The following is a 15439-nucleotide window of genomic DNA, read 5'->3' on the forward strand; positions in this document are numbered from 1 at the left end:
CTCCCGTCCTGCGTTTTAATAAACGGCGGTGGGGTGAGGGGTCAGATGGCGTACCGCTCGATGAGGGGGTGGAGCCGGGGGTGGCTGGGCGGGCAGCGGCACTCGGGCTGGGTGTGGAGGGGGGGCAGGACCCCCGTGTACAGCTCCACGACCTCCCTGGAGGGGGGGGACACACCACAACGGTCAGACAGACACCACAACAGAACAACGGGCAGGGCCCAATGGAGTGGGCTCCCATTAACCACTCTGTGGTCTCTGTTAAGATAACCATGGTACGGAAATGGACTGCATTTATTCAGCGCTTTTCTAACCAGTGGCCACTTTAAGCGCTTCACAATATTTCCTAACATTCACCCGTTCATGCACACATTCGCACACCGACGGCGGAGTCAGCCACGCAGGGCGACAGCCAGCTGGTCAGGAGCAGTCAGGGTGAGGCGTCTCGCTCAGGGACACCTCGACACTTGGCTAGGAGGAGCTGGGGATCGAACTAGCAACCATCCGGTTACCAGCCAACCTGCCCTACCTCCTGAGCCAAGCGCCGCCCCTTATCTTCAACAGCGTTCCATTATTTAACCAGGCAATGCAAATAATAACTCATCTGTACGCAAAGTTAAATGATGCATTGTTGCCTCAAAATAATGTACAAAAAATGACTGTTGTGGCTTCACCGTCAAGCATTTTACTCTCAAGTGATTTCCAGAGGGACCAATTACTGAACACTCAGGAATTCAGGCTATTGTACGAAAGCCAGCAGAGATAACATACAGATTGTATCTCCCTTCTGTCTTGTGTGCGTCTCGCGGACAGAAGAAGAGTATCTGTTGGGTGTACGCAGTACACACCATGCAGTGCTCCACTAGTTAGCAAAACACTAATTGCCAAGTATTGGATTCCCAGAGAAAATCCTCGGGAAGCAGTATGGATCCTAAGATGCAATGATTAGCATTAGCTCCGTTCATCCTCTTTCCTTGATCCCTTCTTCTTCCCCTTCTACACCTCCCTCCCCGCTTGAATCTATACAATGTCTCTGCCGGCGTTCTCCGTCACCTGCCCCCCTCTTTGTTGTCTCATTTCCGGCCCCTCTTCATATCATCCCCGTAGATGACGCCGTGGCCTATTCCTCCGTCCCTCCAGCCCTCCATTAATCCCCCCACGTCCACCCATCCATCTCTCTGGTACCGTTATCAATAATCCCTCTCCCCCTGTTTCTCCAGCCACCGTCGCCCCCCTCCCCACTCACCTGTTGGTCAATGCTGTGGGATAAAATCTAAAGTCCTGCATCCGTCCGATGAACTGATTGGTCCCTGGAGAGAGGGGGCAGCAGAACAGGCCGTGTGAGGGAGAGGGTGGATGTCAACGGGTTGTTAGAGGAGGCTGAGCTCGGAGTCAGCGCGACACAGAGTAGAGATTACCTGCTGAATCCTAATGGAGAGGGAAAGCTACCGAGAGCCGCACATCTTTAGTCAGGTAAAAAGAAACAATTAAGTCAGATTATGTTTAGTAATCAGACCAATGTTCACCATTAAGCCATGTGTGTTAGCTTGATTCGGGCTTAAGCCTGCTTGGTAAGCGAGCCTAATAGTGTTTGAAAAAGGATGAGCAGACTTCTAGTAACAATATACAGTATGCTAAATATGATTCTGAATACTGAGTCGTTTGGATAAATACAAGAGTTAAAGAAGGATCAACTCATTAGCTGAGTTAGCTACTGATTTGGCTTTGATTAGCGAGTACCTCTCAAACTTTCCACCATGATTGTTCTCTTAGCAGACGAGCGACTTTCTGGCAGCTTGCCGTTTTTTTTTCTTGAAACAGAATCTTTTGAAAGCATTTCCCCATGTTTCATACAGCATTATGAGGAGGAACATAACGTTACATTACACTTCTACAAGTGCAGTGAGAAAGAAGCAGAAAACAGAGGGAAGCAGAGAACAATGTGTGTGACAAGGAGCAGATCTGCAGGATTTGGGATTTGCAAAGTAGCAGACAATGAAAAAGATTAAAGCACTCACAGCAGAAGACGTCTCACTCACACACACCGAACACACAAACAACCCACTAACACACTCAACACATTGGACTCGAGAGGAGGACTTTGGCTACAGAAGACTCTTTCTGTGTCCAGCTTACTTTGGTCTGCCTTTTGAACACCTGTGTGAAGACGGAAAACGTTTATAAGGAACAACTGAACCTCTGCCATGTGAAGCTGTGTGTGTTCCTCACAGCCTCACTTGAACCATGGTGTGCGCGTGCTTGTGTATTTGCATTTGAGATTACATGGAAACACAATCTTTAAATAGTTTGGTGCAAGACAGAAGAGCGGAAGAGAAGGAGGAAATGTAGAGTCAAAGATACTGTGAGGGAAAAAGTGAACATGTGTTTGTGGGTGTCTGTCTGTTTCAGTCTGTGTGCGCAAGTGTGTTTATGTGTGTTTATGTGTGTTTATATGTGTGTGTGTGTGTGTATGTGTGTGTGTGTGTGTGTATGTGTGTGTGTGTACGTGTGCTTGCGTACGTGTGTGTGTGTGTACGTGTGTGCGCCTGTGTGTGTGTGTGAGTGTGTGCGCATGTGTGTCTGTGTGATGTGTAAGCGTATGCAGCCCAAGGCTTTGGCTCAGGATTTCTTCGGCGTGTGGAAATGGGATTATATCTTCCTGTGAAAAGCACTGTGGCCATTGTTACCGGGATGATGCAAGATATAAGCCGTAATTCTCTCTCTCTCTCCCCCTCTGCGGGCCCGTCTCCCCCGTCTCCCCCGTCTCCCCCATCCTGTCCCCCTGTGCCGGCTGCTAACCTTAACTCTTCACACTGTTGTAGGACTGCTGGAGTTTCATTACTTATTAACACCTTATTCATCAGCTTAAAGTGCTGCACTGGCACTCCGTCTCACACTGAAGTCTGACTGACACACACACACACACACACACACACACACACACACACACACACACACACACACACACACACACACACACACACACACACACACACACACACACACACGTGTAACCTGACAGAAGAAGACAATGCAAACTAATTGGCTGGATTGCAATTTTGCACCCATTAGTCTTGATTCCTTATTAGTGTAGGTTTTGAATGGTTGTGGTTGTTGCAAAGGGGCATACATCCTCAATGTGTCTCTGATTGTCTAGAAAAGCATCTACACCCCCCGAAGAAAACTATGGAAAGGATGGTTTCTCTTCAGACAGAGAGCCACCACTGTGATCGATATATCAATGGGCTTATCAAAATTCCAGGCACATCCTTCTTGGTTAAAATCCCACCTTACACACACACACACACACACACACACACTCTGCTCCCAGCCAATCACTTAAATTGATCACCACTTCTAATGCGATCTCCAGCTGATCAGATGCTACCTGCAGTGAACTAAGATCAATGTCTGATAAACGACAACAAAAACACTCGTTTATCACCCTGTAGATGAACGGATATCATTTTTCTCTCAATTTCTCTCCTATTGACTGCGCGATGGCACCCAGGCACGACCAATCAATCACAGACGTGTGGTCAGGAGGGATGAAAGCTGGGAGGGAGAGTAAAGTGGGAGTCTTATTCAGTCCTCGAATAGTGATAAAAGCCGTGTGAAGTCTAAAATCTATCAGCGCAATAAAACACAGAGCGAATCAGGTGCCGGCGGTGTCGTTCGACACAAAGCAACAGACATCCTCCGCTGGCGTTGCTTATGGATGTGTGTTCGTACTATAAACTCTCCCTCTGCTCCGCGCGACACTAAATAAAGGATAGCATCCTTTGTTGTCTACGGGGAACGGGTTAACCTAGAGATTGTTAGTGCTCTGCACTTGGTTCGATGAACCTCCTTACTGTCCTGACAGCAGTATATTGTTGTTTTTCTTCTTCTGACAAATGTACTGATAGTAACTCGCTTTTGATAAAAGCGTCTGCTAAATGACCTAAATGTAAATATAAATGTAAATGTAAAAGTAAATAAAGGTAAATGTGAATGAAGCAGGTTGCCTCGTCTCTCTGGGTTCACTGATGGATGAGCAGACGTTAGCGAACGGTTCAAAGTTCTTTTCCATATAAACGGACGCTGGCTCGGAGACTGAACCCCACGTACCGTTGGAGCTGAGCCCCACCCTCATGGTGCTGTCCTCTCGGACGTCCCGGAGCGCGGAGGTCAAAGGTCGCGTGTCGAAGGGTGTCCCGTCCTCCTCCAGACCGTCCAGGAAGAGGCTGGCCTGTCTGTCATGGACCTGGGGACCAATCACAAGAGCCGCTCGTTAAGGGTGGGCGGATACATTCCATTGGTTGGAATTAGTTATTAATTAGTTAATTTACAGTCATTTATTGTTATTCTCAAGCTGAACGTTTAAGGTTGAGGTGGATAAAATAAGGCTCTGAGGACCCTGGTGATTAGAAATTGGAAAAATATTTATCAAGAAAAGATAGATCCTCCAAATTTGAAATCAGTGCGAGAATCGGGTTCAGAATCACAGGAAGAGCTGATGGATACGGAGCAGGATAAAAATGTGAATTCAAACGTGCATTCATCCACTGTGTGTGTGTGTGTGTGTGTGTGTGTGTGTGTGTGTGTGTGTGTGTGTGTGTGTGTGTGTGTGTGTTCATCATCCATACCTATGTACCGGTGTGTATGTGTGCATGTACGTGTGTATGTGAGCGTGAATTATACATAGGCCTAATCTTCCAGCTCATTTCACCGGTGGAGGAAGGAGAGCGCCTGGGGCTACAACGCCGCCGCTGGAAATTAGCTTTCTGTTTGACCACCGAAAAAAGGGAAAACTCCTCGCCACTTCTTGGGCCGCTTCCTAATCCGTTGCATGAATATTAAAACCTGCATGGCAGGCAGCACTGTCAAAGCAACGGCTGTCAGTTCACATCAAAACCAGGCAGAAAGGGACTCTCTCTGCCTCTCTCCATCCCCCCAAATAACTTCAATGTCCTCCCTTCCCCCGTCTCCTCCTTCCCTCCGAATCTCCGGCAGCACATGGTAACCACGACGATAAACAAAACACTCCGGCGAGTACCGTGAGGACCGACCGTGCAAATCACGCTCCACACTTCTTCTCACATCATTGTTTTAGCTCTCCGTCTTTCTTTTCACCTCCTCTTCCCTCTGTCCTCTTTCTCCGTCTTAATCGTCTTCATGTTCTATCCTCTTAACGCAGCCGCTGTCATACGTTCCCCTGTCCCTGCGTCCTTCCTCTCCCTGTCCTCCAAGGCCTGACACGAAGCCCTCATCCCCGGGCACCAAGTTGCTAAACAGTAAACTGACTGCATTTATGTCGCGCTTAAACCAGGGGCCACTCAAAGCGCTTTACAATACTGCCTAACATTCACCCATTCATGCACAGGTTCACACACCGACGGCGGAGTCAGCCACGCAGGGCGACAGCCAGCTGGTCAGGAGCAGTCAGGGTGAGGCGTCTCGCTCAGGGACACCTCGACACTCAGCTAGGAGGAGCCGGGGATCGAACTAGCAACCTTCCGGTTACCATCCGACCCGCTCCACCTCCTGATCCACATTGCGCACCGTCCCGTCCAGCTGTTTAGGGAACAGCAGCAGGCGGGTCGGAGGATCGAGTCCCAACAGAACGCCTTCAGGGGACACGGCTCAGACCGGGGGTCCGCCCCCGAGAAGGACGGACACACAGACACTTCGACGGACACACGGACGCTTAGACGGACACACAGACACTAAGACGGACACACAGACACTTAGACGCAAACTCATATAGCTGGATGAAGGCCGCTCCTTACTGGAGAGGGAAAGCGGATGTTTAAGGGTAAGCAGCTGGGAGAGATAAAGCCACAGCCGGTGCTGAAGGAAGTGTCTGGAGGAAAGCCTGTTTAGGAGTCTGTGTGCCGGGGCGCGTGTGGAGATGTGAGCTGGTTGTCAGGTCTGATGTAAATGAATCCTGAAGTGCTTCATCCTCCCGGCCGCCACGCGGCCCTTTGAAACGCCCGCCAGCTCCCCTTTGTTGGCTTTTACAAACGCTTTTCTTCCCTCTCTTACCTTCTCCTTTTATACCCTCTTCTTTTTTTTTTTTCACCGTCGTCTATTACATCCCAACCTCTCTGTCTGCTCCAGGCAGGCGGACATCTGAGTCCCTGAAGGAGGCGGGGGCAGGAGGGGGGACGGGACTCTGGTGTGATAAGGGCTCTCGTTTGGAGCGCGTCCACCGCGTCCAGGGGAAAGGACGTCCTTAAACACCACGGGGCTGTACTTCTGTTTACAGTGCATGCCAACGGGTAAACACTCAAAACCAAAGCACCCGCCAGTCCTGCAGAGAGTCCCGGTTCTTCCTGTCGGCGCCACCGTTCTATGCTAGTTTTTTGGTCGAGGTTAGAGATTTCAGAAGGAGGACATCATTTTGTTGCACGAAGAACACAAAAAGTGGTTTGTGTTGAATTAAAGAACGTAGACAAAGATAGACTATCAATTAGCAGAGACAGTGTTCATTATTCTCCCCTCAGACATATCAGTAGCTCTGTAACCCCTCGCAGCATCTACGCCTCGCCTTTCCTAGCAGATAACATACCATTTAAGTGGATTTAACTTAATGTTCCTTCTGGCATGGAAGTCCCCACTTAAACTCTCAAGTGTGTGAGCTCTTTCACCTCTGCTGGACAGGAGGCTTTTAGTGAAAAGGTACGTCAAAGTATGATGATGAAGATGCGACGTCGCAGCCAATCTCATTTCTCCTGGGGAGCTTAACCAAATCCTGATTAAGACTCGTCAGGCAATACCACGTCCAGAACACAAACAAAAGTAACCACAGTTTATTCTCCTTAATTAACCTTTTCTTCATACCTCTCCTTTTAGTGTTTCCTTTAAAGGTCGCTCTCTCCCTGAGTCCTGACCACACTTCTAGCGTGACACCCTCCAGCATGGCAGTGTTACCGGGTAAGCCCTGCTAAGCGGGCAGGGATACCCAGAGTGGAAGCTTTTAGTGATCTGAAGGCATTTGGACCAAAGCTGCTCTCGTCTTTCACAGCGACGGGCGGAGGCAGGGACCGCTGAGCGCAGACACTGGTGCTCTGTGCGCTCGCTGAGCGTGCGGCCTCCAGGTGAGGAACCCAACGCTGCCTCCAGGTGAGGAACCCAACGCGGCCTCCAGGTGAGGAACCCAACGCTGCCTCCAGGTGAGGAACCCAACGTGTGAAATGAGACACAAGCTTCGACGTGGTTTCCTCGGTTTATTCCCTCATCAGGGAATTTCGAATTATGTCAACATTCAGTTATTAGTGTTTATGTTGTTGTCATGTTACACATCGTATTTATCCAGCGACCTGCCTGATGTCAATGAGCAGATGAAGGAAAGGCATCTTGCTCTTAGGGCTGTGGTATCCAAAATCCCTTCCCAGTTTTACAGCTTTTATCTGTTTTCTATTTATTCTAAGCTTTATCGGACTCGGGTCCATAAAATACACATATAGGACAGGCCAAGGCCAATACAACAGAAAAAAAGTGAATCAGTGAACATATATACGATTTAGCCAGAGCATCCTCAGCCTGGAGACATAGCCGGAACAGCTCACAGTGGGATTTGATTGTGCCACAATGATACCATTCCCATGTTCCCAGAGAGAGAGAGAGAGAGAGAGAGAGAGAGAGAGAGAGAGAGAGAGAGAGAGAGAGAGAGAGAGAGAGAGAGAGAGAGAGAGAGAGAGAGAGAGAGAGAGAGAGAGAGAGAGAGAGAGAGAGAGAGAGAGAGAGAGAGCGCGAGCGCGAGAGAAAGAAAGAAAGAAAGAAAGAATATAAATGTTTGAGTGTTTGATGAAGAGTTTGAGGTACTTTGTGTCACAGAGTGTGTGTAACACAGATTAGAGGGGAACGTGACAAATGAGAGGTAAACAGAGCCGGGTCGGGTTCTATCACAGCCCTGGAAGAGACGGGGCTAGGGCCCGGACGCAGGGCCTCCTCTCAGGGAGACGGTGATAAACAGAGGAGATGGAGAGGCCCACGGACAATAAAAGGCGGGAAGGAGACGAGAGACGGGACGAGGGCTGAGGAGAGGAGAGTGGATGGCTTTAATGGTGTCTTAATATGGTTTTCCATTGTCCACATGAAAGCACAAAGGCACTCAGACTCTAAATCGAAATGTTTACGCTCACCGGTCTCCTCTCCGTCAGCCTGGTCTTCCTCATCTCTTCTACCTTCTCACCTGTCTCCTCTCCGTCAGCCTGGTCTTCCTCATCTCTTCTACCTTCTACGTTATGTTTCACCCTCGCTTTGACTCTCTATTCTCTGGTCCTTTTCCTGTCTCTTCACATTCTCAATTTCTCCGTCTCTTTAACTCCTTTCCACTCTGTTCATCCATCTTTTATGCCGCTATCTCTCTCTATCTCTTTTGTTGTGTTCATCAAGAGACGTCTTGGGATGTCCGTGGCGTTCTCCGGCCAGCAGCAGGTATACCCTCCATCACACTGATGCGACCAGCAGGTTAAAACAAGAACACTGGGGAGATAGCCAGCTAAAACCAGAAAGACCCAGAGAGGGAGGAAAAGAAATACAGGATGAGAGAGAGAGAGAGAGAGAGAGAGAGAGAGAGAGAGAGAGAGAGAGAGAGAGAGAGAGAGAGAGAGAGAGAGAGAGAGATGTAGAGAGATGTAGAGAGAGTTGTAGAGAGAGAGAGATGTAGAGAGAGAGAGAGAGAGAGAGCGAGAGAGAGAGAGAGAGAGATGTAGAGAGAGAGAGATGTAGAGAGAGAGAGATGTAGAGAGAGAGAGAGAGAGAGAGAGAGAGAGAGAGAGAGAGAGAGAGAGAGAGAGAGAGAGAGAGAGAGAGAGAGAGAGAGAGAGGGAGAGAGAGAGAGAGAGAGAGAGAGAGAGATGTAGAGAGAGAGATGTAGAGAGAGAGATGTAGAGAGAGAGAGAGAGAGAGAGAGAGAGAGAGAGAGAGAGAGAGAGAGAGAGAGAGAGAGAGAGAGAGAGAGAGAGAACCGAGCAAGGGAGACAGAGCGAGAGAGGATGAGAGAGCAGGAGGGGGGAGGGCGAGGGAGAGACATTTGTTCTACTCATCTCTGCGCTAAAAGACACAATTACCTCTCATGGCATATTATCCATGTTTTATACCCGCCCAGGGCTGCGGGCCCCTGTCTCGCCGCGCTCCGCCTCCAAAGGGCCCCATATTTTAACACTAGCTATGACAGTTTATTTAAGAAAAGAAAATTGTCCCTGGGGAGAATAAAAGAGACGGAGAGAGCGGGAGACAGAGAGAGAGATAAAGTGAGGGCAGCAACACGGAGAGAACGAGGGAACAGGAGGAAATAGAAAGTGTGAGTCGGATAAATATGTGAAGAAGATGCAGTGAGGGGGGAATTAGTGAGTCAAGGGGAGAAATGGAGAGGAAAGGAACAATTAGGAGGAGGGACCCAGGGGACGATATATAAGGTGACACAAGGCCTTAATACAGACCATAAGTCTCAAAGTCCCCCTTACAGCCAAGAGGATTCAGCTTGTTATTTAGAATTATTAAAAGGAGACAGACTGGAGGAAAAAGTGCAGAGAGAGAGAGAGAGAGAGAGAGAGAGAGAGAGAGAGAGAGAGAGAGAGAGAGAGAGAGAGAGAGAGAGAGAGAGAGCAAGAGAGCGAGAGAGAGAGAGAGAGAGCGAGAGAGAGAGAGAGGGGTACAAGGGGGGAAAATAAGGAGGGAAAATTATGGCAGGTGGCAAGGTAACCAAGGTGTGAAATATTTATAGAGCATTAATATATAGGCTATATACATGAGAGGGGGCACGGCATGAATTAGAGGGTGCAAAAGAGAAAGAAAGGAATACAATGAGATGTAAACCCAAAAAGGAACGGGCCTGATTAAAGCGGAGCAGCCCCCCGCCACAGCTGTATACAGCGCTGCGCTGTGTTGACTCAGGACTGATGACTGAGACAACACAATCACGGTGACCGTCGACGTCTCAGTCAGCATCTCCATCCAGGCCTGTCCCTTCCTCACCAGCTTCTCCCGAGTTAGCCTCGCACCATTTCACTGTTTATTAGGTTTTTATGAGCCAGATGCATTGTTCTCCATCTGTTGTTCTCTCGTGGTACAGTCGGGGGGTTCGCTGTGTAATGGATGTCGGCCTGGTGACCCTTGACCTCGTACTGCTGGCCTGTCTGTGACGCCCCTCACCTTCACCTGCAGGCACTCCAAAGACCCCCATGACCAGAATGGGGACCCCCATGACCAGGAGTGTGAGACCCAATGACCAGAATGTGCAGCTCAAAACACAGGCTCTTACAAAACGTCCAACTGATACGACGTACGTTTGGACAAACGGACAAACGTACGTTTGTCCGTTTGTCCAAACGTGCGTCGTATCAGTTTGTCATCACGTTGACCCATCGCCCGTCGCGTCCTGTCGGTCTTTCATCGTATAGCAGGCGTGTTTCCGTGGTAACTATCGCCAGAGCCTTCTTCCCTGCGTCCCACAACAGAACGACTGCAGCGGTCGGACGCCATGTTTGACCACAGCTCCACTAGTGACCGTACCAAAGCCAACAGGAAAAGATACAATGATGAACGAGTAAAAGCAGATTATAATATGCATTCATGTACTAAATAAATGGAATATAATACATACTGCTCCCCCCCATGGTGGTCCAAATACTATCAGTAATAATGTACACACGTGAGGTTCAGCGTGTGTGTGTGTGAGGAGCTGGGAGGACGGCTGAGGTGAGAAGGAGTCAGATGAAGTGGTGAAGCGACCAACCCAGAGGTGTGAAGGCCAGGGCAGAAGACCGGGGGGGGGGGGGGGGGGAGGCTAACGGAGAGAAGGGTGATGAGGCGAGAGCACATCAGCACCAGAGGCCTAGGGGGAGAGAGAGAGAGAGAGAGAGAGAGAGAGAGAGAGAGAGAGAGAGAGAGAGAGAGAGAGAGAGAGAGAGGAGAGAGAAAACGAAAGAGAGAGAGAATATAAATGGGGGGGAGAGAGACAAAGAGATAGAGAGGAGAGACAGAGACAGAGACAGAGACAGAGACAGAGAGACAGAGACAGAGACAGAGAGAGAGAGAGACAGAGAGAAGAGAGAAGAGAGAGAGAAGAGACGAGAGACATGACAGAGATGGGGAGCTGCCAAGACGAAGGCGTTGTGAACACAGACTCAGGCGTACGTGCGCCCTGTCTCCACACGGGAGGCAGGGGTCTTGCCGGTGTAATTGTGCGTGAAAACATTCATTAAGGGTATTAGAGGAGGCAGTGGAAGTTTTTAGGATCCAAACCGGCTAAGAGTAGCGAAGCAGAAGAGACACCAGCGCCTGGAGGAGAACAACAAAGGAATACCAAACAGAGACACTCGCAGACAGACGGGGGATCAGAGGGGTGAGACACACGCAGACAGACGGGGGATCAGAGGGGGGAGACACACGCAGACAGACGGGTGATCACAGGGGTGAGACACACGCAGACAGACAGGTGATCCGAGGGGTGAGACACATGCAGACAGACTGGGGATCAGAGGGGTGAGACACACGCAGACAGACTGGGGATCAGAGGGGTGAGACACACGCAGACAGACGGGTGATCACAGGGGTGAGACACACGCAGACAGACAGGGATCAGAGGGGTGAGACACACGCAGACAGACGGGTGATCACAGGGGTGAGACACACGCAGACAGACGGGTGATCCAAGGGGTGAGACACACGCAGACAGACGGGGGATCAGAGGGGTGAGACACACGCAGACAGACGGGTGATCACAGGGGTGAGACACTCGCAGACAGACGGGGGATCAGAGGGGTGAGACACACGCAGACAGACGGGTGATCACAGGGGTGAGACACACGCAGACAGACGGGTGATCCAAGGGGTGAGACACACGCAGACAGACGGGGTGATCACAGGGGTGAGACACACGCAGACAGACTGGGGATCAGAGGGGTGAGACACACAGACGGGTGATCAGAGGGGTGAGACACACGCCTGACAGACGGGTGACCAGAGGGCTGACACTCACGCAGACAGACGCGTGATCACAGGGGTGAGACACACGCAGACAGACTGGGGACCAGAGGGGTGAGACAGGGTGTGGAAAGACTGGAGAATGACGGGATGGGTGAGACAGGGTGTGGACAGACACAGAGACTGGGCAACTGACTCTCAGCAGGAAGGCAAGAGGAGCAAAGAGTCAGGAGAATACGTGAGGAGAAGAAAGAAATATGAACTATAACCCATTTTAAAATCCCCTGAAATGATCTTTACAGCACCAATCCTACGTTGAGCTTGACAAAAACACTTCATGGTAATTACATATATATTACATTTAAATATTTATCTAGGGAGAAGATAGATAGATATATAACTTTTATTGCCATGTCAACACAGTTGATTGGAATTTGTCTTAGTGCCAGACTGGTTAAAGAAAGGCAATACACGCACAGCGACATACAGGACATGAAAGACAATTACACAGACAATAATTCAAACCAGTTAAAAGATAGAAAGATCTTGTGCTATTGCAACTTCCCATAAAGTGTTTGTGCAGTCTATAAAGTGCAGAGTGCATTGAGTACAGGTTTACTCCTGAGGGCCGGAGCATTGAGGAACCTGATAGTGACAGGGTACGTGCTATTACACAAACGGGATGTTTTACCCCTGAGACGTCGCGCTCTTTTTCAAGAAGGCAGTAGTTTGAGGAGCGACATGGCAAGGTGGGAGGGATCATCTAGCACTTTCTGCGTTTTATGGCTAGTCCGCAGGGCGCAGATAGAGGCTACAGATGGGATGGCATGTCCTGTGATTTTTGAAGCTGTGTGCACCACCTTCTCCAACTGCTTCCTCTGCGAAGAGGTGGAAAATTATGTAAACCGGTTGGATTGTGGTGGTGGAAGCTAAAGGAGAAGTCTCCCTCCAATAATCAGGTAGCCCTCCTCCTGACCCACAGAGTTGACTGTTCACTCCTTCACTGTCTCTGCTTTTTCTTTACCTCTCACTTTCTCTTTCAGGCTTCAGGTTTTGTCATGTTCTCTGATTTATATTGACCTCCACTGGTTTCCTCGAGTGTGACCATTCTTCATTTAATCTATACACCACAATCCTCTCAGTAGCAACCCTTCTCTCTCTCTCCCTCTTATTCTCTCTCGCTCCAGCCTTCTCTCATTCTGTCTCCCCCAACTCCATCTCTCTCCCACTCTCTCTATTTGTCTCTCTCTGTCTCCTACTACCCCATCTCTTTCTCTCTTGCTCTCTCATTCGGTCTCTCTCTCTCTTGCTCTCTCATTCTGTCTCTCTCTTGCTCTCTCATTCTGTCTCTCTCATGCTCTCCCATTCTGTCTCTCTCTCTCTCTCTCTCTCTCTCTCTCTCTCTCTCTCTCTCTCTCTCGTGCTCTCTGATTCTGTCTCTCTCTCTCGCTCTCTCATTCTGTCTCTCTCTCTCGTGCTCTCTGATTCTGTCTCTCTCTCATTCTGTCTCTCTCTCTCTTGCTCACCCATTCTGTCTCTGTCTCCAACTCAACAATGTGACAACCCTCTCAAAGAAGCAACCAGCCGGTTTGCAGACTGTGTGTCTCTGTGCAGTGTGTGTGTGTGTGTGTGTGTGTGTGTGTGTGTGTGTGTGTGTGTGTGTGTGTGTGTGTGTGTGTGTGTGTGTGTGTGTGTGTGTGTGTGTGTGTGTGTGTGTGTGTGTGTGTGCATGAGCGTGTGCACACACACTCAACCAGACGCGTGTTAAACATTCATGCTGTCGCGTCGGGCCGTGGCCGGACCCCTGTGACGGGCTGTCCCGGCCTCTGCCTGATCCCATAATGCTGATTTGGTCAGGCACTCACAGACGGAGCCCTCTGGGGGTCCTCTCAGCACACAGTCAATCAGCGCACCCCCCCCCACCCCACTCAGTGTCCATCTCCCTCCTCTTCGTCACTAGTGACCCACAAGCCGGTGACCGGTACACCGTACCGCTGGGCGTTTTACACTCTTTTTCTATATGATCTGGATTATTGGATTCTCATGGTGAATGGTAAATGGACTGCATTCATATGTGGCTTATCCACCAGTGGCCACTCAAAGAGATGTACAATATCGCCTAACATTCACCCATTCATGCACACATTCACACACTGACGGCGGAGTCAGCCACGCAGGGCGACAGCCAGCTCGTCAAGAGCAGTCAGGGTGAGGTGTCTTGCTCAGGGACACCTCGACACTGGGGAGCCGGGGATCGAACTAGCACCCCTCTTGGTACAAGGTAACCCCCCTGCCTCCTGAACCACATGCCGTCATGTGACGCACTCTGAGTTCTATGTGGAGGTGGTTCGTTCTTCCATCGACTGACCTTCCTCCTGACTCTTCTGGGTACTTCTGCTCAGCCATCTCATCACAGCGCCAGCCATCAGTTTAACATAACATTGTCAATCCCTTTCATAGTCAGGCAAACATCTTTCCATTTTAACTATGGGTTAGGCTATTTGCACCCCTGGTACAATAATCAGTATATGCACTCTCCCCCCCGTGCAAATATCAATGTATGCTATTTTCAACCCTGTGGATTTACCCTGCCATATTTATCACACAATGTAATAATAAAAAAAGAACTGCTGGAGACGAGGTAACCCTGACAAGATCTTCTCAGATTGTTTTTAATTGTGGTGATCAGACTCCTCAAATACATTTGTAAACAAACACCCATGATTGCCTACGATAGCATTGGGAATAGCTACACTGTTTTGCATCGTTAGCCTCCTCAACAGAACATGCTACAGTACAATAGCTTACTTTAATCTTTGACTTATTGCTAGATTCAGATATAATGTGTAAGTATTCTCCAAGCCTTAGGGCTTGTCCTCAGAATATCAGGGAGGCACTGAATTTGAAACTTCATGATACAGGAGGTCCATCCATGTACGTTTTATTAAAACGTACATGGATTCTTTTGCCAGCTCCTCTGCCTACTGCTCACCACTAAGAATTTCTCTCATGCCAACTACATCTTGAAATTATGCAACACAAGACTACATGTGTACTGTAGCGTACACTCATGACTCATTTCATTAATGCAAGTCAAAAGTCAATGTACAATGTACTGTACAACACAACGATTAGTTTGGTGTGTTAACCAATAGTAAAACAAAAAATAGATAAATATTGAATATATTCTCGCATGCGTAGATGCGATGCAGATCGCAAAGGGTGCTTTAAGCCCAACAGCGTGGCCAAGGCTAAAAGTACCAGGAGTACAAATAGACGCTCCGTTTAACTATTGCCAGAATCTTCACCCCTCTGTCCCACAACAGAAAGACTACAGTGGTCGGACGCCATGTTTTACAGCACTTAGTTCCGACCGAGTCATTTGATTGGTCGAGGGGCTTTCCACAAGCGCTCGCCTACTATATGACATCACCGGGACTTTTAACTTCATACGTTTCAACTCTACCTTACATGTGTTTCTAATAACGCTCGTAAGCTGTTTACTCATCACAATCACACAACCCAC

The 15439-nt window shown here is 49.1% G+C and overlaps 1 protein-coding gene across 1 annotated transcript in view; it reads right to left on the reverse strand.

Annotated features, from left to right (window-relative positions):
• ush2a (Usher syndrome 2A (autosomal recessive, mild)) overlaps nucleotides 1-15439 on the reverse strand; it is a 94744-nt gene that overhangs the window by 69370 nt on the left and 9935 nt on the right. Inside the window, exons 5-7 of the mRNA XM_030377423.1 lie at nucleotides 4108-4243; nucleotides 1244-1307; nucleotides 55-156 (exon numbers count right to left, since the gene is read on the reverse strand). Of these exons, the coding sequence (XP_030233283.1) occupies nucleotides 55-156; nucleotides 1244-1307; nucleotides 4108-4243 (302 nt within the window). The remainder of the gene's footprint in view (nucleotides 1-54; nucleotides 157-1243; nucleotides 1308-4107; nucleotides 4244-15439) is intronic.

Source organism: Gadus morhua, chromosome 14, assembly GCF_902167405.1.
Source record: "Gadus morhua chromosome 14, gadMor3.0, whole genome shotgun sequence".
NCBI classification, from domain to species: domain Eukaryota; kingdom Metazoa; phylum Chordata; class Actinopteri; order Gadiformes; family Gadidae; genus Gadus; species Gadus morhua.